Source organism: Lissotriton helveticus, chromosome 1_1, assembly GCF_964261635.1.
Source record: "Lissotriton helveticus chromosome 1_1, aLisHel1.1, whole genome shotgun sequence".
NCBI classification, from domain to species: Eukaryota; Metazoa; Chordata; class Amphibia; order Caudata; family Salamandridae; genus Lissotriton; species Lissotriton helveticus.
In genome coordinates this window covers 1,159,139,004-1,159,165,515 of record NC_136057.1, presented here as the reverse complement: position 1 = coordinate 1,159,165,515, position 26,512 = coordinate 1,159,139,004, and the positions used below count along the sequence as shown (strand labels likewise).

The window sequence follows — 26,512 nt, the reverse complement described above, 5'->3', positions numbered from 1 at the left end:
AGGTCAGCGGCGCGGCAAGCCATACCCGCTGTCTGCAGTGGGGGGGAATGACAGGTTGCTGGCAAGTTGCATAGATGGCATGCAACTGGGCCTGGGATGGGCTGCACTAGTATATCTATGCAGCCCATCCCAGCGTATGCACTTGACCGTGTCAATCACGCCTTGGGACCTTGTGCAGTAAAAATAGTGCGGTCGGAAATGGCCACGGAGAGGCCAGATCCGCCTCGACCGCCACATGAGGCTGGAAAGGTGTTGGATGAATCCAGAAATGTAGAAAGCTGGCTTGGGCGCACCGCTCGTAGAGTTTGAAATCGGGGGCCCCCATACCGCCCCTGCCCAAGGGTAGTGTTAGTATGTCACAAGCGATTCTGGGCTGGTGCCCAGCCCAAATCAGTGTGATAATGCTGGAGCATAATTTTGGGAAGAATTGCGACGTGACAGGAATGGGTATATTTAAAAAGAGATGTAGGACTTTGGGGAGTACAACCATTTTGGCAATGGCGATGCCCCAGGCTAGTGATAGGGGGAGTTTTGCCACACGTGTATCTTGGTCTCAAGCCAGTCCATTGTCCTGCCAAAATTGGACCTCCACAGTTTATCCACATCTCTGCTTAACTAGATGCCCAAGTACCTGGTGGGGCCGGACGCCAAAATAAATGGATAGTCTGCAGTGAATGGCTTAGTAGCATCAGTGAGTGGAAAAAGAATGGATTTGCTCCAGCTGACCTGGACTCGGGAGAGACAGGCGAAGCGGACAACCTCCATGGGCATGGGCGCGAGACTCTCCTGAGGCTCGCAGATATATATTGTGACGACATCCGCGTACATTGAAGGTGGGTATGAAGCCCAAAAGCGATGGCAAATGACATGGGGGAGAAGGGGCAGCCCTGCCTGGTGCCCCTTGGGATGGTTATAGGGTTCGTAATCTGTCCGTTTATCCTGATGCATGCCATTGGGAGTGTGTATAGTAATTGCATCTTGAGTACGAAGTTCGGACAGAAGCCCATTCGAGGAAGGAGATAAAAAAAGAAAAGGCCACTCTAGAGTGTCAAAAGCCTTAATGGCGGCCAAAAGGGTGGCCACGGCCGGTAGGGTTTTGTTAACCTGCATTAGCGCTTGTAACTGTGAATCTGTCTCAGCGCTAGTGATTTACTGCTCAGTCCGCTCTGTGTGTGGCACGTTTCAGGCATTCTGCAGCGCTACATAATTCAGGCCATTTAATTAGCGCGACGGAAACGGAGCTGCGCTCTACCTGGTTACTTCAATCTTTATCTGCATATTTAAAGCGCCTGTGACCTTTTTCTGTGCCCCAGCCTCACTCGACTTGTCTCTACCTCCATTTTGTTTGTTGTTGTTGATCAGAGCCCTTCCTCCTCGCACCGCTCCCGCCTCCCTGCTGCCCCTCCCACGCCCCTCCCCCCCTCAAAGTGTATGAATGACAGATGGTTCCACGCGCAGCGTCCACGCGCTTCGTACACGCCGAAGGTGCGCCAAAGGTAAGCCCGTCTACGCCCGTCCGCGCCTGGACCGCGCCCAGCGCCAGACCCCATGCCCCTCGCTCTGCCCAGCCCTCCCGCATTACCTACGATGCCGCCTCGCTCCTTGCCCTTAACCCCGGTCGCGCCCCCAACTGCGTCCAAGCCGCTCCTGGACACACCCATGGACCATTCTCCTGCTACTCCTGCAAATTCATCGGCACCGACAACATCTCCGCTACGACCACACCACAGATTCCCGACCCCAACCACCTACAATGCATCCTTCTCAACACCCGATCGGTCCACAGACACGCCATTGACCTCTGGAATCTACTAGACACCATCTCTCCAGACGTCGCCTTCCTAACAGAAACATGGATGAACGCCTCCTCCGCCCCAGACATCACCATTGCCATCCCTGAAGATTATAAGATCACACGCAAGGACCGTACCGGCCACACAGGAGGAGGAATCGCCATCGTCCATAAAAAATCAATCCACATCTCAACCAGCTCTGACGTCAACCTCGTCAACTCTGAACACCTTCACTTCCAGATTCACATCGACCCCAAGACCACACTCAGAGGCACCCTCCTCTACAGGCCACCAGGACCCCGCGCAAAATTCAGTGAAGACATCACGGACTTCATCACTCCACACGCGCTCCCCTCCAAAGATTACATCCTTCTGGGAGACCTCAACTTTCACCTTGAAAAGAACAACGACCGCAACACCACCACCCTCTTGGACAACCTCGCCAACCTCGGACTTAAACAACTGGTCACCTCCCCCACCCACATCGCAGGTCACACACTCGACCCCATCTTCACCTCCAGCAATCATGTCTCCTTCAGCCACACTACGGATCTCCTCTGGACTGACCACAGCTGCGTTCACTTCACCTACAACAAGCCGAAACCCATCAAACACCTCCAACCAACTCTGCAAAGAAACTGGAACAAAATCACCATCGATCAGATCTCCTCATCGCTCCTTCTAAACACCCCAGCCCACTCTTCTAACCCAGACCAAGCCGCCGCCAACTTCACCCTATGGTTATCCAACACCGCCCACATCCTAGCACCACTGAAAAAACGCCAAAGCAAACCTGGCAACAAGAAGACCTCATGGTTCAACGATGATCTTAAGAAATCCAAGAAACTCTGCCGCTCCCTTGAAAAGGCCTGGAAAAAAGACCCAACTACTAGCACCAAGGACGCCTTCAAAAACGCCACCCGCACACACCACCAACTTATCCGGAAGGCCAAGAAAACAGCATTCAAGGATCGACTAGACAACAACGCCCACAACAGCAAGGAACTTTTCAACATCGTCAAGGAATTTACCAATCCCTCGGCCAACTCCAACGACATCACCCCCTCTCAAGCCCTCTGCGACTCCCTGGCTTTATTCTTCCACAACAAAATTGCAGACATCCACAACAGCTTCGACAACCAACCCGGAGACCAACCCACCCAACCATATGCTGAACTTTCTCCCCCCTTAAACACCCTTAACGACTGGAACCCAATCTCCACTGAAGACACCATCCGCCTGATGAACTCCATCCACTCAGGATCCCCCACAGACCCATGTCCTCACCACATCTTCAACAAAGCAGACTCCGTCATAGCACCGCACCTCCGAGACGTCATCAACTGCTCCTTCAACTCCGCCACCTTCCCGGAAAGCTGGAAACACGCTGAACTCACCGCCCTTCTGAAAAAACCCACAGCGGACCCCACCGAACTCAAAAATTACCGCCCCATATCGCTCCTTCCTTTCCCGGCCAAAGTCATCGAGAAAGCTGTCAACAACCAGCTCGCCGCCTTCCTCGAAGCCAACAAATCCCTCGACTCCTCACAATCTGGCTTCCGAGCAAAACACAGCACTGAGACCGCCCTCATCGCAGCAACAGACGACATTCGAACTCTACTGGACAATGGAGACACAGTCGCCCTCATCCTCCTCGACCTCTCTGCAGCCTTCGACACAGTCTGCCACAGCACCCTCTTACAACGCCTCAGAAACATCGGAATCCAAGGAAAAGCACTGGAATGGATCACCTCGTTCCTCACCGGAAGAACCCAGAGAGTCCGCCTTCCACCATTCAAGTCCGAGGCCACTGAAGTCATCTGCGGCGTACCACAAGGATCCTCACTCAGTCCCACCCTCTTCAACGTATACATGAGCCCCCTCGCGGCCATCGCTCGCCAACACAACCTCAACATCATCCCTTACGCGGATGACACTCAACTGATCCTTTCTCTCACCAATGACCCCAGCACCGCCAAAACTAACCTACATGAAGGAATGAAAGAAGTTGCCGAATGGATGAAACACAGCCGTCTGAAACTGAACTCAGATAAAACAGAAGTCCTCATCCTAGGTACATCCCCCTCGGCATGGGACGACTCTTGGTGGCCGGAAGCCCTTGGAAAAGCACCCATCCCGACAGACCACGCACGGAACCTAGGCGTTATCCTGGATTCTTCACTTTCAATGAACAGACAAGTCAGCGCCGTATCCTCATCCTGCTTCAACATTCTTCGCATGCTCAAAAAAACTTTTCGCTGGATCCCCACCGAAACCAGAAAAACAGTCACCCATGCTCTGGTCACGAGCAGACTGGACTACGGAAACACCCTCTACGCAGGTACTACCGCTAAACTCCAGAAGAAACTCCAACGAATCCAAAACGCCTCAGCCAGGATCATATTAGACATCCCGCGTAACGAACACATCTCTGGTCATCTGAAAGACCTCCACTGGCTACCCGTCAATAAGAGAATCACTTTCCGACTGCTAACCCACGCACACAAATCACTCTACAACATCGGACCAGAATGCCTCAACTCACGACTGTCCTTCTACACCCCCTCCCGCCAACTACGTTCTTCCAGCCAAGCCCTCGCCACCGTACCTCGCATCAACAAGACCACCATGGGAGGCAGATCCTTCTCATACCTGGCAGCTAAAACATGGAACTCACTCCCCACTTACCTTCGCCTTACCCAGAACCACCTAGCATTCAGAAAGCAACTTAAAACATGGATATTTGACAAGTAATCCTTCTCCCCTCCCTTAGCGCCTTGAGACCCTCTGGGTATGTAGTGCGCTATATAAATTCTGTGACTTGACTTGACTAGGGTGGGATTAATCTGGTGAAGGTCTGAGAAGATAGTTCGCAGATTGTGCGAGGTAGCACGCCCCAGAATAAATCCTGACTGGTCAGGGCGAGCAATTAGAGGCATGAGCGGGAGGAGAAGGTTGGCCAGCAATTTAACGTACATTTTGTAATCAGTATTTATTAGTGATAGAGGGCGGTATGAGTCGCAACTCTCGTGGGGTTTGTCCGGCTTCAAGAGAAGGGTGAGCATGGCCTCACGGAGAGATGAGAGGAATCTGACAGATTCAAGACATTCATTATGCATTTCAGCCAGATGAGGGTCAAGAAGGGGTGCGTGTTCCTTATAAAATGCAGGGGTGAGCCCGTCTGCACTGGGGGGCTTTGTCACCCGGGAGTCCTGTAATAACTTTAGTGATTTCTTCGTGAGTAAATGGTTTGTCCAGGTATCTGTTACCAAGCAACAACTGTTCAACTGAGTCAAAATATTTGTCCATAATCTCCCGAGGGGCAGCCATTCCAGCAGTGCATAGTCTGGAATAAAAGGCCGAAAACCTAGCATTAATGTCAGTGGGAGAGGTAGTCCTCCCCGCAGCCTCGTTGCTTAGTGCCCTATATAAGAAGAGTCATGTGGCTGCTGGAGGAGATTTGCCAGGGTCTTGCCGGGGCGATTACCCTCGCCATAATGTCGAGCGCAGGCTTCTCTACCATGGAATGGGACCTCTTTATCATCGTCCTCGTGGAAGTCAGTAAACTTGGCTCTGATAGAGGCAAGTGCGGCAGGGCTGGGGTCTTGGATTGTTAAAAATCTAGAACTTTAACATCTTTTTCCAGATGCTCGAGGGTGCCCTTGATAGACTTCAACACCCCAGATTGTTTGGAAATACATTCCCCCCGGATCACGACCTTGAAGGCCTCCCAGAGGGTCGAGGGCGACTCGACAGAGACCGCATTGTGCTCAAAATAGGCAATGATGGAACTGCAGATGTGCTCGCGGAAGGCAGCAACGCGAAGGGCATTGGGAGGTAGGTGCTATGCAAACATGCAGTGGAGTGTGAGTGGAAGCCGCAAACATAGGCGAACAGGGGCATGGTTGGACAAAGTGCAGGATATGTGGTCCACGGAAGTGGTCCAAGAAGCAAAATCATAGGTAGTGATCCAGAGGTTGAGGCGGGACCAGGACCCACGCGAGCCAGCTACGCAGGTTCCCTTGCGCTTGCCAGGGTGTGCATGCCGCCAGGCACCCATTAGAGAGCAGTCAGCCATAACTGAGTGGAGGAGGGTAGTGGCCTATGGGTGGTGGATGCGGACTCCCGAGTGATCTAGTGCCTGCGAGGGTGCTATGTTAAAGTTGCCCCCTCCAAATCAGGGAATGAGGCTCCAGAGAGGATATGAGTTGCCAGACGTGTGTGAAGAAGTCGGGGTCATCAGTATTAGGGCTATAGAGGGCCGCTAATATCAGCGGCTGATTGTAAAGTATGCCCGCAAGGATCACATAGTGACCCTCTGGGTCAATGAGGGAGTGGGTGCCATGCCAAGGAAGGCCCCACCTTAAGAGGATGGAGAAGCTGCATGAATAGTTGGAGTAGAAGGAGGTATAGGATTCACCCCAGTGTCGAGATTGTTGCCTAGATTAAGAAGCAGGAAGGAGCTGTCTCTCCTGAAGAAAACAAACATCTACTTTGTGTCTGATAAGCAGTGAATGCTTAAGGCGTGCCTTACGGTGGTCATTTAGACCCCTAATATTCCAGGTCCAAAATGGGGTGTCAGTCATGTGGCAACTGAGAGATGGTAAGTGGCGTAGTCTCTGTGGTTCATGGAGAAAGTAATTGCATTAAGGTACAATACATAGTGGAATGCAAACACACAGTTACATGCCGAAATCAGAACAGAACTAAGAACAATCCAAGCCTCTTGCAGGAGGCACCAGTTACGGAACCCTTCAAGAAAAACCCCAACCCACGCTCCACCTACTCCAAAGCCCCAATTAGGTTGAGCACCTGAACCCCCCCTCCCAGGGAACCCAAACTTGGAGTATTAGATACAAGAATGGGAATCATCCCAGTGGGGTGCGTGGGCCGAGCAATTTCCCCCTTGCCGAGTATGCAGGGTGGCCGAGCATGGTATAACTCAGAGGGAGGCGACTTAAAGGTTAAAGATTACGATCACAGGAATGTTTTTTTATTGCCAACATTACGAGCAAGATGTGTCGACTGACACCGGGACCACTATCCCTGAGGGGCAGCACATGACCGCCCATTGCTGGTCACCATGGCATACAAAGATTACAAGTTTTTATATGCAATAAGAGAAGGTATGAGACATTAAATCAAATAGTGTGTTGGGAGAACGACATGCAACATGCTTAGCAATGATACAGAACCGGGAATGGAGGGCTCAGTCATTGTCACTTGTGCAGCAGTCTCCAGAATCAGTGCAGCAGCTTCGTGGTGAGGATTTCTGCAGTTGTTTCGCGAAGGTGGGTTTCTCCCCAAAGTCGAAGCGGAGTTTGGAGGAGTAGGGCATCGCGTAATTGATGTGGAGCTGTTGCAGGATACACTTGGCAGAGAGAAAATCCCTGCAGGGCACCTGGACGGACAGGGTGAAGTCGGTGTAGTAGGACGACGTGTTTCCCTGATGGTTGCTCTCGCCCAGCTCCTGGGCTCTGTGCAGAATGGAATCACGGTACTGGTAGTTCAACAAGTGGAAGATGATGGGCCACGCCCAGGCCCTGGGGGAAGGGGGGATCTGAAGTCCAAGTGATCTGTGCATCCGTTCGACAATGAAATGGGTGGACAGGACTGAACCGAAAAGCTTGCAGAGCAGGGTCTAGAGATAATCCTCAATTTTTCTGGTCGCAGTGGATTTCGGCAGGCCAACGACCCGAATATTGTTCCTTCAGGAGTGAGCCTTTAAGTCCTCGTTCTTGGCGCATATAACTTCAAGGATTTTGTCCATTTTAAGGAGCTTCTGGCTCCGGAGGCTCTGGCGTCTTCAGCATACGAGACTCTCACCTCGAACTGGACAATTTGTGTGTCAACCCTCTGCTTCACCTGGTCGTGGTGGTATATTAGGTGGTCTATTTTCACATCAAAGGACTTTAGGCTGGATTTCACTTCTAGAAGGATGGCTTTGAGACTGCCATCTTGCTCACTGGAAGGTCGGTTTGAGTAGATTGCTCACCAGCATCGGGGGGGGGGGGGCTCAGCACCTCTGCCTGCATTGCTTCCAGAGAAAGTGAGTTTGGGCTGTTTGGTATCAGTCTTCCCCATGGGGGCCCACAACGAGAAGGCAGTAAAGCAGTAAAAAGTGCAGGGGAGTCGAAGTGGCAAGGTTGACTCTTAAGTTCGAAGGTTGTTCGAACAAGCGGAGTAGTGGGATGATGTGTTGAAGCATCTCCTAGGTAAGACCGTGTGAGGGCTCAGTGGGCCGCGGGATGGGCGCAGGGAGGCCTGGAGCCAGATGCAGAGAAGGCCACAGGCATAGGGCGATGATGCCGCAGGTAATATTGCCACAGGTATTCCCAGCGGCATGGCACAGCCGGCCGCAACCAATGTCTCAGCTGGGCCGCAGGAGTGAGATCAGGCACAGGACACTGGAGTGCCCCACCACCAGCGCGGACCCATGCACAGTGTGAGCAGGCCTAAAGAGGGACGAAGTAGACAGGCACAGCCCCCCCACCCCCCCGTCCAGGTGGGCCGGGGTAGCAGTCAGTGGTGGGCCAAGGACAGGCAGCAGCACAACTCCAGCCAGGACTGGTCGAGGAGAGAGGCAGGATGCTACAGTAGAAACATGCCACCGAGTACGGAGGTGCCGCCGGTGCCGAGGCCGCAGCGGTACAGGAGAGAAGGCCAGTGCGCACAGCAACCTTACTTGGGCTGAGTGCTGCGAGTCCAGTGAGGCCGCTGCTCGAATCAGCCACCCTCACGCTAGCAGTATCCTGGGGCAGCAGGCCGGATTGGCAGGTCTTTCAGGATCTCAGCAGGTGCCGGCCCGATAACAGCCCGCACGCACCCGGCCCCCAGGCTGCAGTCCAACCACCAGTCTCAGGTCTGAGCCACCAAAGAGGGACACCCCCGTCCCGGCACAGAACAGCCCCAGTGGGTCACCACACTGGTCCCGGTAGGGAACCGCACAGGGCAGACAGCCCCTTCAATCACGGCAGGAAAGCATTCCACCAGTCGGGATGGGCAGGCGCAGGCCCTCAGGCGCGGCAAGATGGATGGGCAGCTGGCTAGGCCACAGCGCGGCGGGCGCCCCCGTTGCCGTCTCTGTGGCTTCCCCGGTGTCTCAGTGAAAGAGCACTGTCTCGGGAAGCAGTTTGGTGTCTCAATGCCTCCTGCTGATGAGGGATTCTGCAGAATTAGGCGGCTCGGCCAGCAGAGCTCGCTCAGCACGCAGCCTTCTTGCTGCTGGTGAGACCACACCCCCCATCACAAGACATTTTCTGCTAGTAACCCTCTCATTACGGTCCAGCACAAGAGCAGATAAGAACTACATTCCATTTTGTTCCTGAACACAATAGAGCAGTGGTTCTTACTTTTACGGCGCTGTGGACCTCCACTGAATCCTTATTGGATTCAGGGGACCCATGCGGAGTCATTAATGAAAGATTCAGGTGACCCATGCTGAGTCATTAATGAAAGCCAGGGTATGCGGCCTAAGCATTTTCAATGATTTGAACAGTAAAACAATACATAAAAATACAGACACACCCATTCATTGAATAAATACACCAATAATGTAATATTTTATTTAATTCACAAATATGACAGTAACATTTTAATTTCAATGGGAAGGTTGGAGCTTTTCTACATCCAATTTAGACCACTCATTGTCCTTACTATATTCTATTTGAAACATGCTTCCATGAATCAATCGGAAAGATGCTAATTTCATTTGTAACCATCAATTTTTAAATTCCGGCACATTTATAGAACAATTTCAAATTTTCAATTGTTATTTGTTTTTTCATTTGTTTACACTTTCTTAATTTGTTGATATTATTTAATTTTCCAAGTAGTTGCGGACCAACTGAGAAGGCTCCACAGGTTACCAACAACTGGCCTAGAGAAACCTTTCAATATTGGCAGCCCAAGCCACATGTCATCACCTGATAATTAGCCTGGGAAGAGATCTGGCAAGAGTGGGAAACTATAAAAGTAATTTTTGCAGAACCTATCCTAGAAGAGAAAAGTCTGAAAAAATGTACATCGAATCAGTGTTATTAAAGTACTGCCTGGTACCCAAAAGGAAAACCAAACTCTCATAACAAAACTGAAGCTGCAGGAAACTGTCAAGTTAGTTTTTAGCGGAAGACTAAACGTGATTAAGGAACTACTCAGACTGCCATGAATTACAAACGTTATCCAAGAAGAATTAATCACAAAAAATAACGAAAAAGCCCAGTCACACAAATACAAATAAGTTCGCCAGCAGCTTATTTTTTAAGTACATCTGGTATTGACTCAATTGTTATAAACCTACTTCCTTTGTGAAATGGCCTATACACCACACTAATGAGAATGAGATTATTTTTTCACTCACTGAAGTAACTTTAAAAAGCTTTGATTCACCCCAGATATTTTGCCCTTCTATTGCTATGCAGAGCAACCCAATTAGTTATCTTCTTATACGTTCATTCATTGACGAACACCTCCCTTAGTAAGGAATGTTTCGATCACAGTTTACTGAACAAGTCTTGGTAATATCAAGATATCCGGGTAATCCCCTGACCTCATGAACTATAAAGCCCTTATTTTTTCTTTCACGAGAAAGAGTTCTGCAGATTTAACAAAACATTCATAAAGCATAACCTCTCAGGCAACAAGCATTGTTGGAATAACTCGCTAAGGTGTGCTCTTTTATGTTTTACTGCCCTTTTCAAATTTGGCCCCTAGGTTCCCTATACTCACTGATATTGTTGAGTGTCCTAATGATTGCCTTCCTTTGAGCAGTTCAACTGCTGGTAATCTCCAGTGACAAGGATTCATGTTCGCTTTGCTGCCCAACTCTCTTACAACTGATAACCAAGAAAATGTACCACTTGCCAAGTCAACACTGGTTCGTAGAAGTTGCTCTTCCAACCACAACCCCGCATAAACTCTGGAGTCCGCATAAATTGAAGGATAAGTGAGGAAACAAAAAGCAACTTTTTCCGACACCTGAGACTGTTCTTTCTGTGCAAAAGTAGTGAGTGAGTTAGATGATGAGGCCATTGGGACTTGAATCAAAAACTTTGTCTGTGTATTAAGAAATCTAAGGTTTGTATTATTTGAACTGAATTGCAGCCTTTTGTTGTAGTTCTACTCTCTATTGCTGTTGTGTATTCCATCAACTGGGCAAGCTCTAGGTTAGAAACCTTTCTTGAGGTTCAGTGTTCACTACTGTACAGCCACAGGTACATATGTTGAGGAGGTAGGGCCGACCTCGGGTTAGGTGCGCTTGCAGTGGGAGTGGGGGCGGCAGATGCTCCAAGCTGAGTCCGTTTCACTGGGGGGTTTGGTTCATTATTTAGAAACAGTTTTGTAAAGCCTTACACGGTCTATTGACAGCATGGGCCGATTTAGCTACGAGCAAATGTATTTTTCATAGGTAAAAGATTGTGTATAAATTATTCAAGTAGTATTACAATGGGCTTGCACAATGAAAGTGCAGGCTTCATCGGAAAAAGCAATCGGTTAGAACGTTTACTTGCAATGGAAACCTGGAAAAAAGACCTGTTAGCCACTACCGCAAATGTTAATGCAACATCAGGAATGTTTCCGCCTTCATCATATTTTTCTCCACAAAGTAAATTACGTTCCTCATAAATTTGGATAAAAGAATGAAGTTACATGCCACGACAATTAACTGCATCTGTAACGCTGTTCAGCCTTCACCATCGTAGATTAAAATGCTGGATTCAACTGCACAACAAATATATTGCTTTTTTCCGTTATCACCCTTCATTAATACCAGGGCAGAAAGGACGTGCATCGGTGTGTCTGCTTATAACCATTAATGGCCGCTGAGTTGTAAGACTCTTTGCTTCTCCTACTGGTAGCATAATGACAAAAGGAGACAAGAGCCGTAAACCATAAATAAAATACGTAAATTCTAGCATTTACTGGAAACACAGCAGAAACTCCGCATCCTTCCTGAACTGGAGCTATTATTGACAGGATAATGAAATAAAGCACATCTTAAGCGTCAGCAAGAAGCACAGTCACATGAAAAGGATGAGACAGGATCATTTCTTACGAGCAAGGAAGGGAATAATTAAGATTTTAATAATCCAAAGGAGAATGCGTACTGCAACATTATACCTACCTATATTGTCCTTCTCTTTACATGAAATAGAATAGCAGCAGATTTCCCGATCTTGAATCGCTGAAAGGTTTCTAGATTTTAAAAAAAATGTAATTTGATCAGTAATAATTTGTGTTTCAAAATGTATCATCTTAGAAACATAGGATGTTGCTGTTTTTTTGTTTCAGGCATACGTACTACTGATTGCACTCACGAATAATGCTATAATGGGAAGCTGAGGCTCGTGTCCCTTAAAAATGCTGGGCCACAAACAAAGAAAAAAAAGCTGCTGACCTGATGCTTGGCGCTCTTCTCCTCGCTGCTCTTCTGCTCCTCTGGACACAGGCTCCCAGACTCTCCTGCGGCCAATCGCAACACTGCTCTCACCATGAGAGCAACGTCTGGATTGGACGGAGCGCACTGGTTTTGCGCTCCATCGGGAGCTGGGAGCCTGTGCCTGCTTGTCTCTCCACACAGCTAGGCAGCTGGGTTGAAGAGATGTTAGTGTCCATGACTGTTTGGTTGCCCTAAGACGGCAGGCCAAACCGTCATGTACACTGACACCAGAGCTCAACACTCCTCCTCCTGCTCAAGTGCTGTGCCCCGTCCACAAGACTTGGACAGGCAAAAAATAAAATCATTAAATAAATTGTGTCTGCCTCCGCGGGCAATGCTCCTCCACCATAGCGGAGGAGCCGTCGCTGGGAAGCTGTCCATTACAAAGACTACAGAAAGGACCCAGCAGTAATCAAGGATACACAATGTCTGTATGCATAACCTGCATTACGTTGTAACCTAGATCAAAGGACAGTGTCTGGACATTTTGTGAACTATAACTGGAAGAGATGTAACAATCGAAAAGATACAGTACAGCGCCCAGCTATGAGCAATTTCACATGAAACCAGTTTCAATCTCCAAACAAACGCTATATACTAAAGAATGATCTGTTTTTATAGGTAGCCAATCTAAAAAAATCACAAGAGTAAATATAGCATTGAGAAACCTTACTGCTCAAAACACAAAATTGAACACACAAGTTTAAGGTTTTAAATTTCTTTTCTTCTTTTAGTTAATTCAGAGTGCTGTAGATGTAACAGAAGCTTCAATTGGAAAGCAGCGGGAGAACAGTTCTCTTTTCTGGCAGTTCCAGAAAAGAAATAATTCAATGTGTTCTACAGCTGCAAACCAGTGCTCCCCAAGGCCTGCCCTCCATCTTTGGTCGGACTGAATGCTCTACGATTAATTACGTGTACAGGTACATATTGAAGGATCATGTGAGGTATATGATGAGCTGAAAGTGTTTCTAGGTAAGTTTACCCTTGGACTCAACAGGTCTTGGCGACTTGACTCCAGAATCTACTAGAGGCCAAAGTACCACTTAAATGGTGGGTTTGTGTGGTCATGCAGTGTCAATCTCAGCCAAAGTATGGCCACATAGCTTTAGTGTCTTTGCAGCATGGCAGTGAGGCTCTCAGGGAATGCAGTATACCTGATATTGTTATTCAGCTGGTGGTCTGATTTTTGTCATCCGCAGTTGGTCTAACAGTAGAAGCTTATGTTTCATCAAGGGGCAACAAGAGTTATACGATTTTACGAGGAAGGATTCAATGCCTCTTGCAGGTATGAATTTGGGCTTGGTGTCATGCCGGAATGGCCAGGTAAGTTTAAAACTATCTAGTTGTTTCATTTGAGGCAATCCTGCTGGCGAAGGTGGGTTTAAGAGGTTAGGAAAAGGAGTGTGGTTACACAGGACCTTTCGGTCATCTGTTTTCTTAAATAAAGGTGTGGAAATGGTAAATAGCAGGAGGGTCTTGCTTCAGACACAACTAAGTATTGTCCAGTCGACTGCTTATATTTTAGTTAAAAGGAAGTACTTTAATAGCACACAAAATATAATACTACACAGTGCAATTAGGTGTTTCAGTTACAGTGTTATAATTCTGTTAGTGATCTTCAGTTCGGTGTTACACCTCTTTGGTAGCTTACACTAAGTATTAAAACAGGGTTTGGTGATTTGTGGGGTACATTTGCATACCATCAAACCCCTATTTACAAATCAGGAAGCACATTTGCACTACTGCCAGACACATTAAATTATTAGCAGTATATATATCTGCCTTCTAGCGGTTGCCGATAAGAAGTTATAGAGAGGGCCATGTTTCCATAGGAAAAGCATTTTTTGACTTGCCTACATCTTTGGCGTCGTTTGGTGAATCTTCACAAAATTTCCCAAACCAGTGTGCCAGTGATTCTTGTTCAGCATGCAAAGTTTCAAGGCAATCCGTCAAGCGGGGGCCAAGTAAAAAACAAAGGGGGGTCAAAAAAAGTTTTCCTCATGGTAATTTCCGTAGAGATTTTAGACCAGACTACAGCCCGAACCGCTGGATGGTATTACACCAAATATGGCAGAAAGGTAGCTCTTGATCCAAAAAGAATTGTTTTTGTTATTTGGTGTAATTCTTCTCAGTCGTTTTCAAGATATTAATTGAAATCCAAATTTGTATATCTAGTGACGTTCTCCTCTGATACGCCTTTGATTTACGAATTCACTTGCCAATAGCAATGTCATGATTGGCTGGCCACAAACAGAGGAATGTTGCAGCTGCCATTTTGTTCATCGGGACTATGTTCCCAGTGGGGAAAATAAAGTAAAAGATTGATAGAAGGGGCCAGGGTAGAGGTCCATGGGACTAATGGAGGGGTCTGTGAGGGACCCCAAGTGGGCAAGAAATTGTCCAAACTCCTTTATTTTAACAAAAAATGTATCACAGGACCTTCCTGGATCCCCAATTAAAAAAATATTAACTCTCACTCACAGACCAACACATCTACTCACACTCAATCAGACCCTCACACCCAGACAACCACTTCCAGACCCTCAACCATTCACAGACCCACACAGCTTTCACACACCCACCCACACAGCTTTCACACACCCACCCACGCAGCCACTCACACACCCACTTACAGACCGTCAAAACCACTTACACACTCACACAGTTACTCACACCTACTCACACCGGAGGGTTAGCTGGCCCCCAACAACTCCCTCAGTAAGTCCCACACTGTTCGATTGCTAAGAGTTCTTCGGAGGCCTTGACTCCTTTCTATACCACTCTGCAAACACGGCTCCTGGCACCTTACTGGTTGGGGAATGAAGTCCTCTTGCCTGCGAAGGGTCCTTGGGGGCTAACAAGCCCTCCTATTACCTCCAGTAAGTCCAACACAGTGGGATTGCTGAGACTGCTTTGGAGGCCATCCCCTTTTCCACCACTCTGTAAACACGCCTCCTGGTGCACTACTGGTTGGGGGATGAAGTCTACTTTACTACTGTGGGTCCTTGGGGGCCAAGTATCCCATATCCCTCATGTTACCTCCAGTGAGTCCCACCCGCTGCCTTGGACTTAATGGAGGTAACAGAAGGGGTTCCTGGACTCCAAGGACCCTCATGATCCAAGGGGGATGTCATTCCCCAACCAACAGTGCACCAGGAGGCACGTTTGCAGAGTAATGGAGAAAGGGGGCAGGGACTCCGGCAAGTTGTCGGTCCCACATTTTATTTACATTTTTTAGGGAGGGCTTCCTTGGCATAATTTGGGCCCTCTGGACCCCATCCCCTGGCCTTTATTTTTCTGTAATTTTTAAAAAAAAACTAACAGGGAGAGGGACCAAGCGCCTTCCCCTTGTGGCCTGACTTCAGCCCAGTGGCACCTATCACCTGGGGCCCAGCCTCAATTGTGGATGCCCTGGTCCCAACCCGGGGCCCCCACTGTCATTGTTGGGGACAGCGAGGGGAGCCTCAAGGCCCCCGCAGAGTGAGCCTCTAGGCCCCGCTGTCCCCACCAGCTCCCAGCGTCTTGCGGGAGCAAGCATTGCTTTAGGACCGAGGGAGCAGCTGGGAGCAGCTGAACATGCAGCTTTCTCTGTCCAAAAGCAATTATGCTCCACTTCTATTAAGCGAGAGCATTTATTCTGCTCTTGCTTACTTGAAGCAGAGCAAGATTTGCTATGGCTTGGAGGGAGTGGCAAAGCTCCCGCCAGGCCACAACAAACAGCAATGTCCCTGGGGTGGGCACCCAGGAACAATGCAGGAGCCAGCCCTGGGAGGGTGACTGTCCCCAAAGCCATCTTTATTTCAAGGTGGGTGGCCACGCCCCCACCCTCCATTACAGGACACAGTTCCAGAGAGGTGGTGGTCCCCAGGGCTGGGGGTCCACAATGGGCCCCGCCTTTCTTATAATGTATTGCCCCAGAGAAGTGGTGGTCCCCAGGGCTGCCAGGGGTGGCCTAGCGGGCCCCCATGCATTTTTATTATTCATTGCCCCGGGGCGTTGGGAGTCTCCGGAACTGTGGTGGGGGGCCGTGCGGGCCCCTGATTTAATACAACATTAGCCCGGGAGGTGGCGGTCACCGGGGCTGCGAGGGAGTACATATGGGGCTGCGAGGGAGTACATATGGGGCTGCGAGGGGGTACATATGGGCCTCCCCCACACCAATTTTTATTTATAGCCCTGGGAAGGGGGCGGTTCCCGGGCTGCAAGGGAAGACATATGGGCCTCCCCCACACCAATTTTTATCAATAGCTCTGGGAAGGTGGCGGTCACCGGGACTGTGGGGAGACTGTGAGGGCCTCCTGCATCACTTTACTTGTTATCCCACAGGGATGATGCTGGGGTTCTGCATGGGCACCCTCCTCATTATTATAAAACATGTCTCTGGGATTTGGTCCACCAGGGGGCTTCATATATAAAATAAGTATGGGAGTCTGCACATCTATTACAAAAAATGTTGCCGCAGATCCACCTGCAAATTTGTGGCAAAATTTAAAACATAATTTAAAAAAACCTTTCAAACCCTTGGCGGGATCCCTGTGGGACCCCTCCCACCATATCTGGTGGGGTCAGGGTATTCCTACCCTGGCCCCTTTTCTTTAATTTTTACTTTTTGTGGTACTCTGCTTAAGTCGAGTCCCAAGGCAGCTGCCAACACTTCCTGGCTGAAGAGTGCTGGCAGCCAATCAAACTTTAGTAGGATCCGAGAGTCCACTGCAAGGACTCCGGTCCCCAGATATCTATGTTTTTTAAAGTGAAATATCTCAAAAACTACTCAACAGATTTACACCAAAAAGCACACTTTCTGGACCAACATCTAGCTTTCTGCCAAACTTGGTGTAATTCCTTTTAGCGGTTCGGGCTGTGGTTGTGTTACAAAAAAGGAACAATCCCCATAGACAGAACATGGGGAAAACACGTTTAGACACCCCCCTTTTTTCTCGGTTCCCGATAGACGGATCAACCTGAAACTTTCAACACCCCTGCAGCTGAACCAAATATACGTTTCTTAAAATTTGATGAAGATTCATCAAGCAGCACCGAAGTTATTGGCAAAACAAAAAAGATTTTCCTATGGAAACTTTGGGCCTAACTATAACTACCTACTTCCACCCGCCTGTAATTTAGTGTACCTTAATTATGTAATACTAACTTTATCTTACTTGGACACATACAAGGCTAAGTGGACTTATAGTGGCTTGGAAGCGGTAACCAGATCTCAAGACACTTGTTTAAAATCATGATTTATAATGTAGATGCTGGTCTCTTGAATTAGAGTCACTTATTTAATGTGATGTAATACCAAATGTTTCTACCATTCTATTATCTTGAGGAAATGAATACTGTTTTGTTTCTAGCTCATGATACTTACAATTTTTCAATTAGCTGCTTTTCATCCAAGGCGTTCGGAAGATCTCTCTTGTTTCCCAGGACTAACACCTAAGAAAAATGAAATACTATATTCAAAATAAAACCATAACTAATAAAACAAACATTCAACAAGAAATGCTAATAATCCAACATATCAAAACAAATTTCTAGAATCTGTGAAGTGAGAGACATAGTAAACTGTAGTTAAAATCTTAGTATATATAATAATATTTTATGCAATTATATTAGTATATTATTTATATAAGAGTTAGGCTATGAATTACTTTTGATCCTTAGTTTTGATACTTGTACTTTTGACAGAAAGACCTTGATAATTAGGACTTTATTTTGGTTATAACACACCTAGAAACTCCTTAGTCATTTTAATTATATAAACTAGAGGTGACAAGAGCTATTATAATGGGATTAATGCAGTGCCCTTTTGTTATCGTAGATGTAACATAGCTTATTAGAGGGTTCAAGAATGAAAGTGCTGCACATTGTTTGAACATATTTCCAGTCTTGAGAAATAGGTTTCGAACTTTATTATAAACAGTTCGAGAACCTTTCCATATTCGCTTGTAATGTGGTTTGCTGTAGTAAAGTAAGTTTAAGTTTAAGTTTAAAGTATTTGTAGAGCGCAACGTACACCTGTGCGGTTTCTTGGCGCTGAGATAGCAAACAACCTACTTGGCGGAGTCAATCGCTGAGACATGGGCTGAAGGAAGGGAAGGTTTAAGACAGAAAGGCCTGAGTAAATAAAAATGTTTTCAGGGATTTGCGAAAAATGGAATACTGGGTGAGGGACCTAAGATGGAAGGGGAGGGAATTCCAGAATACAGGGGCGAGGGTAGAAAATTTAGAGCCGCCCTGTTTTTTTTCCTGTAACGAGGGACAACCAAAAGATGTTGGGCTGAGGAACGAAGGTCTCTGCCGGGAACGTAAGATTTGATGGCTGAATATATGAAAATAGGGGCCAGGCCAGTCCTGGCCTGAAAAGCCATGCAGCCTAGTTTGAACAAGGCGCGTTCCCGGACGGGGAGCCAGTGAAGGGTCTTCAAGAGGGGAGAGGTATGATGGAATTTGGGGAGACCGAAAGCAAGGCGGGCCGCCTGGTTCTGCACCAGTTGTAGCTTGCGCAAGCTGTACTGAGGGATGCCATTGAACAAGACATTCCCGTAGTCCAGGCGGGACAGGACCAGTGCGGACATGATCAATTTGAGTGCAGAGAAAGAAAAAAAGCGAGAAATGGAGCGGATAGTACGAAGAGTGAGAAAGCAAGAAGAAACCACCGAACCTATCTGGGAGTGAATAGTGAGTTTGTCATTAAGCTTAATGCCTAGAGTCTTAATAGATGGGACTGGGGTGGGGGGAGGACCAAAGGAAGGGGGCCAAAATAGGGAGCTCCAGGGACTGGAGCAACCACCCGTAACCACAAGTTCCGTCTTATCGGGATTGAGCTTCAGGTGGTTGAAGTTCATCCAGTCCCTGATGAAGAATAGAGTAGATTGAAAATTAGAAATAGAGTCAGAGGAAGAGGACAGATTAAAGATGAGCTGGAGGTCATCGGCATAATTATATACCGTGACCTCCAGCTGCTGGAGAGCAAAGATAAGAGGGGAAATATAGAGATTAAACAATAAAGGAGACAGAGAAGAACCCTGGGGTACTCCGCACTGGACCTGGCAGGGGGTAGCTGAAAACTCCCCGAGATGAACCGCCTGGGTCCGGTCCCTCAGGAAGGAAGAGAGCCAAATGAGGGCTGAGCCTCCTATGCCCGCCGCCCTGACACGGGAGAGTAAGATGGAATGGTCCACCGTGTCAAAAGCGGTGGACAAGTCAAGGAGGACCAGCGCCTGAGGTTGACCTACGTCCATACCTTCTCTGAGGGTGTCGAGCACTGACACCACCACTGACTCTGTCGAGTGCTTAGGTCGAAACCCAGCCTGGCAAGAGGCCAACATCCCATTCTCCTCGACAAAGGAGCTGAGCGCAGAGGTGACATGTCGCTCAAGCACCTTGCCTAGAAAGGGTAGCAGGGAGATGGGGCGGTAGTTAGCCAACACAGAGGGATCGGCTCCTGGTTTTTTTAAAATGGGAACAATGGAGGCGGATTTTAGTGACTGAGTCACAACCCCTTGGGCCAACGAGTCGTTAAGGAAACAGAGGAGGCAGGGTACAAACAGAGTAAATCTGCCGTAAGATGTGTGCCGGGCAGATGTCTGCGGGGGAACCGGATTTGATTTTGGGGAGAAGAGAGAGGAAAATTTCCTCAGAGAGAGGGGGAAAAGAGTTGAGAGAAGCTGGGGCGGGGGGTGGGTGGGGGTCCACGAAGAGAGGGGAAGGGGGGGGGGAATGCTAGATTTGATTGTAGCGATTTTTTCTACGAAGTAGGAGTTCAACGAGTCGCAGAGTTTCTGAGAGGGCGGGGGCTTTAATGAAGTCCTATCAGAGAAAGCCAGGTCGTGGGTGATGGCGAAAATCTCCTTCGGTTGATTCTCAGCCGCCAGAATTTTAGCCGAGAAGTAGGCTTTCTTGGTCTCTATAATGTTTTTTTTGTAGGTCCCTAGGAGAAGGACGTAGCGGGACTTGGAGATAGGACAGTAGTCCAGTCTCCATCTGCGTTCTGCCTGTCGAACCGTGAGCTTCTGCTCTTTCAGTTCTTTGCTAAACCATCGATTGGCATCTTTAGGGCGCCTAATCGAGGTGCGCCGAAGAGGAGCCAAGCAGTCGCTTCCATTCGTAAGCCAAGAGTCGATGGCCTTGGCTTGAGCTGCAGACGCCAAGCCCGACAGAGAGGAGGCCAAAAGTGAAGAGGTGAGGTCCGACAAGTTGGCCTTGCCCCAGTTGCGAGCCCATGAGTTTTTGGTATGAGTGAGTGTCTTAATCGGGCAGAGGCTAAGGGAAAAGGAAATTAAAAAGTGATCAGACCAAGTGCATGGGGTAACAGTAAGTGAAGACATGGGACAGTTGAGAGACCAGACTTGGTCTAGAATGTGACCGTGAATATGGGTGGGGGTATGGACTAGGGAAGTGAAATTGAGTGACAGGAGGATTTCGGAAAATTCCTTGGATGAGGCGCATTCCGTAGGGTCCGTAGGCCAATAGTTGAAGTCCCCGAGGACCAAAACCGAGGCATAATTGACGGCCAGGGTGCCAAGTAAATCTTGAAAAGCGGGGAGAAAAGACGGAGTGGGTTGAGGTGGACGATAGGCCAGCACGATGGCTAGGTGAGGGGAGAAAGAGGTGGAGCGGACCACAAGGTGGTCAATTCCTCCCAGGAGGGGTGAGGGGAGAATCTGGAACTGGAAATCAATACGGGCGATGAGGGCAACGCCTCCACCCGTTTTCCTGCCAGGACGGTCAGCACGGATAGAGTAGTAGGTCGAGGGAAGGGCAGCCAGTAGAGACGGAAGAGAAGTCTCAGAGAACCAAGTCTCCGTTAAGAGTAGGAGATCAGGTTTGTCCGTATCTAAGAGTATAAATAATTCCTGGTGATGTTTAATGGCTGACCTAGTGTTTAATAGGATAATAGACAGTGGGGGAGAGCGGGGGTCAGAGATGGGCAATGAGTGGGGAGCTGACGGGGCGACAATAGGAAGGGGACAGCCTTGTGGACAGGCACGACAGGGAGAATGACAACCCATATTGATGGTCCGTTGAATAGTGCGGGGGTCGAGGGGCCAATGGCCTTGTAGGAGGGTCAAGTCCGCTGAAGAGTATCGGATGGGAGGACCAGGGGTAATGGCCCCTTGCCCCGGCCAGCCGCGGACGGGCGCAGACGGGCTTAACTCTGGCGCGACTCCGGCGCGCCTACGTCGCGCCCGCTGCGCTCGTCCGCTGCGCTGACACATAGTGGTTGTTTTAGTAACCGTGTGACTAGGGGGGTGTGGCTAAGGTGAGGCAGGCCGATCACCCAACCCAAGATGGCGCCCGCAGTCGAGAATGACTGGCTTCAGGCGGACTAACAAGTAAGTGTGGCGGCTCGTAGTCAGCGGGCCACAGGGGGGAGATTAAAAAAGACAATGTCCTTACTAGCGATCAGCAGGACGGGTGAGGAGAGAAATTAAAAATAAAGTTGCTCGTAATCAGCAGAGACGAGCAGGGTTTTAGGTTAAAAACAGCAGCAGCACATGCGCGCGAGCCCTCTGCCACCGGGCTGCGAGCTATCGCTGGAGAGGAGGGAAGGAGGGTCCTTAGTAGCCGTGTGACTAGGGGGGTGTGGCTAAGGTGAGGCAGGCCGATCACTCAACCCAAGATGGCGCCCGCAGTCGAGAATGACTGGCTTCAGGCGGACTAACAAGTAAGTGTGGCGGCTCGTAGTCAGCGGGCCACAGGGGGGAGATTAAAAAAGATTATGTGGTGGCCTAATCAAAGGAACACGTGTACCAAAAGTTTTGGCACTGTTTTAAGTAAGAAATACAACACAATAAAAACTCAACAGCAAATTATTGTTTATAGTGTATATTTATAATAAAGGAGACACCCAAACAATAAAAAACTATTAAGGGAAACTGGGGGGAAGGGGGGCTCATAAAAAAGAGGTATTTTCCAAATGAGCCATGAATGGTTTTACTATCCAAGCCGGAAAACATGAACCTACCCAAAAAGAGAAACATATAACTGTTTCTCATGAACACAGTGCAAACAAATGAGACTATACTGTCAATGCTAAATTACATACTGGAACATGTTTCTTAACATTAGGAAAACCTGCTATTTACAGTGTGTAGTTAACAAAACCTATGTACTTAAGTTATACATGCAAATACAATATTATTGTTGTTATTATTACTACTAGTACTATAATACCCTGAGACATTGAACTAATTTTCTTTTTCACATTGGAATGGAATGGCATTCTTATGATAACAAACTGGCTCCATTATTAAGTGGTGTATTCACCCCATGCTGCAAGAGACTGGCAAATCAAGATCCCTTGCTTTAATGATTAAACAAAATATCTGGGGAAAAATTGACCACCACAAATATTAATATCAATATTACAGAAGTGAAGGTAAAGCCAGTGGCACTCCGTAGTCAACTTGCCGTACTCTGTGAGGGTACCTTCATTTACTACTGGTGCCTCAATGCCACAGTAATAATGCAGTTAAAGAGGATAGCCAAGTTACTCTCTTTATGTTGTTGCCGCTCTCAGCAGCAAGAGTGAGTATCTGTGACTAGCTCCAGGAGGTGAAGTGGGAGAGACTCACATTTAATATGATCAAGTAAATAATGCTCAATAACATTAGTATCACGTCAGCACTATACTTAATAAAAAGTACTTTATATATATATATATATATGCACAAAATAAAGATCCTAGCATCCTCTGTGACTGTGGCAATATTTTGTTAAAACTGGTCTTCTGTCAAATGCTGCCCTATAAGGCTTGGGTGGGGTCAACTCAAGGAAGTATTTGGGACTCTAGTTTTTAGTCAAGGCTAAACTCTTTCTAAAGGGATATAAAGATGGGCAGGGTGCAAGATTGAATAAAATGTGTCACCCACAAAAATAACTTTTGGCTCGACTAAAAGCTGACATTCCTCAAATGTTAAGACCAAATGTACACTACCCAAACAACTCGGACACTAACCATAATAGTCTTTATCCAAGGCACAGGTTCTCCAGGTAGGTGCTGTCCAATTGATCCCTACACATTTTGCTAAAAACAAGTGAAATTTGTGGGAGAGCTCTGTAGTATTTGTGAGATGACAACATTTAGAAGCTGTGGCTTGGGGTCTACTAGACAAAATCCAGATGTAACTTTCAAATTCATGCTGGACCATACATGATTCTTAGTTTTGCAACAGTATGGGTTAGAAAAAGGATTTAAATGGTTCCAGACCAAAAACAACTTCCTCAAGACAGTGGAACTGGACCTCATCCTAGCTATGGTAAGACCGACAGGCTGGTGATCACTCTTGGGTAGAAGAAAGAGGTATACAGGCATCTTCATGATAAGGGATGAGTTGGGCACAATGCAGACCTACCCTTCTGAAGAACATTCTCATCGAGGATGAAGTTCATACTTTCTCCTTGGCAGTGGGGCTATGGAAACATATGGATACGACTCCCAGGCAGTCTCAGACCTCTGAGTTGTTCTCATACAGGTCCTTCCAGACTGCTAGACCTTTTGCAGGTCTTCCAGGTAGCATATGACTCCCCCCAGGTCCTAGATAAGCTGGTAGGTCTTTTCACGTTTTCCCAAATTACAGCTGCAAAGCAACTCTGTCTAGAGGGAGAATGGCAACTTATGCGGAGGTTCCACTCCTGGTTCTCTCCTACCCTGATGCGCAAGCATAGTGATGATGAATCTGAAGAAAGTGATACACCCAGAAGTTATGAGGACCTTGCAACCCAGTAGGAGTCAAATGACTAAAGGAAATCTTGTGCGAGGGTGGAGGAATTGAAGACATCATTCCAGGAGCGCAAGACAGCAGAAACATATTTTGCCCTATTGTTGGCTTACTTTTGCCTTAGTGTTCTTGGCTTACTGGCAGCTCAGATCTACAATGTTCCATCCAACGAGGCACAGATAGTTTTTTCTTCACCTCATCTATAAGGGAGAGTGCCCACTTCAAGGTGGAAAATCATTAGTATTCCACAACAATCTTAATTTTCTCTTGCTTTTAAGTTCTGTAAATATAGTGTGCCTTTGGAGCTGGAAACCCCAACCCCAATTCTCATTCATTAGCCCCAAATGATAATCTCGTGAAGTCAGTTGGTGACTCTGGTCCTGTGAGTGCTCCTATCGGTTACAAATTCTGACCACAACCAACCTGTTTTGGTTTGACAGCTCTTTCAAGTCATGAGAGAACACGTACATTGATTACATCTATAATAATAATAATAATAATAATAATAATAATAATAATAATAATAATATCCACATTTGTAAAGAGCACAATCACCCGTTAGGGTCTCTAGGCGCTGGGGGCCGTCGGGAAGATTAAGCAAGCTATTGCCCAGAGTCACATGGTGCTGGGCTAATCTGCTGCCGGTGCCGGGGATCGAACCGTGATCCCCAGATTCCGGAGTCAGTCGCCCTGACCGCGGCGCCACACCTCCTCCACATCTATTAGGAGATATCACTCCAAAGTCTATTGTAGGACCATTCCAATTTAATAAAAAAATAAAACAGACAAACGCACTGTAAACCCAACACATTTAACAGAATTTGCACAGTAGGAAATTCGGCAAGTCTCAGAAATCACACTGTGTTTTAAAAGCAACGAAAATGCAACAATACAGTATTGCTTTTGACAGGAAAATTAATTACTACTGAGAAAAGCATAGTCTGTGTGTTGGTGCTGTCAGTTTCAGCTAATACTAAAATGAGGAAACTAATGACATATGGCTGAAAAATAGAGAAGCACAGAAGTGTCTCATAATCAGATGACAAAACGTAATCAGTAACTTCTCCAATACGGAATAATCACACATTACTTGTAAGTTGTCAACACACGTTTAGCAAAATCAAAACTACTTCATTTTTGGGGATAGAAAACAAACCTCCAGTACTTTCATTTAAAAAAATAAAAATACTTATTTTGATGAATTCAAGATCGAAAGCTCAATGTTTCATACATTCTCAAATTCACAAAAGGTGATAGGACATAAGCAGGCTCAAAGCTTGCTTCCAAGATTTCTGTTTCTTTACAATGGGCATTGAAATGAAATGAAATGGAAAGTAAATTTATAGAGCGCGATTGCTGCCCAGAGGCGTCCAAGCGCTAGAGACCAGAATAGAAATTGCTTAACAGAGGTACCTTGCAGAAATTAATGAGGGGCGTTAAACAAAAAGGTCTTCAGCTGTTTTCGAAATGAGAAAAGGTTAGGGTTGGATCTGAGGTGAAGAGGCAGTGAGTTCCAGATCTTAGAGGCATTGTAAGTAAACGTCCTGCCGCCAGCTCTTGCCTTTTTTATTCTGGGAACTATAGCCATACAGGACTGGCTAGAGCGGAGGTTTCTGCTGGGTAGATACTGTTTTACTAGGTCCCGGGCAATTATTGGTCCTGTGTCCCAAAAGGCCTGATGGGCAATACACATGGCCTTAAAGATGACTCTTTGTCGTACTGGTAGCCAGTGCAGACTGTTCAGACCAGGTTTGGCTGATTGTCTGCGTGGTAGCTGTAACAGTGTGCGAGCCGCACAATTCTGCACTATCTGTAGTCTGCGCAGGATGTATTCCGGGGTGCCAAGGTAGAGGATATTATTGAAGTCTAAACGAGACTGTATCAAACCTTGGATGGCCACCTGCTTTGCCTCCACAGGCAAAAGAGGAAGGACTTTCTTTAGCATCCTAAGAAGTCCAAAGCAGGTAGCCGAGAGTTTTGTGGCCTGGGTGTTAAACGAGAGGGTTTTGTCCAGCCACACCCCAAGGCTCTTAATATTGTCCTTGGGTACTGGGGGGGCACCTAGGCAAGGAGGCCACAGGGAGTTGAAAAAGGTGGGATTTGAGGGGCCCAGGAGCATCAGCTCCGTTTTATCCCCATTGAGCTTAAGGGACGAGGAGGTCATCCAGCCCTTTACCTCCTCTAAGCACAATATTAGCCCACCTGACGACGGCCGATCGGCCTCCTGCGCCAGGGAGACCACCAGCTGGGTGTCGTCCGCGTAAGAAATAATCTTAACCCCAAATGGACGAACAACCTCAGCCAGTGGTCTCATATAGATGTTGAAAAGCGCGGGGCTTAAGGAGGAGCCTTGTGGGACTCCGCACCTCAAAGGTTTGCTTATGGACACTGTATCTCCATCAAAATCTGTCACTCAAGAAGGATTTGAGCCATAGCCAAGCTCCATCCACTATTCCGACACTCGAGAGGCGGTGCAGCAAGGTGTCATGGCTGACCGTATCGAATGCCGCGCTTAGGTCAAGGAGGATCACTCCCACTGACCCTCCCTGATCTAG

At 47.6% G+C, this 26,512-nt stretch overlaps 1 protein-coding gene across 1 annotated transcript in view; it reads right to left on the bottom strand.

Annotated features, from left to right (window-relative positions):
- LOC144821909 (ADP-ribosylation factor-like protein 8B-A) overlaps window positions 1-26,512 on the bottom strand; it is a 271,189-nt gene that overhangs the window by 8,562 nt on the left and 236,115 nt on the right. The window contains exons 5-6 of the mRNA XM_078679061.1: window positions 17,600-17,667; window positions 11,917-11,987 (exon numbers count right to left, since the gene is read on the bottom strand). Coding sequence (XP_078535187.1) covers window positions 11,917-11,987; window positions 17,600-17,667 — 139 coding nt within the window. The remainder of the gene's footprint in view (window positions 1-11,916; window positions 11,988-17,599; window positions 17,668-26,512) is intronic.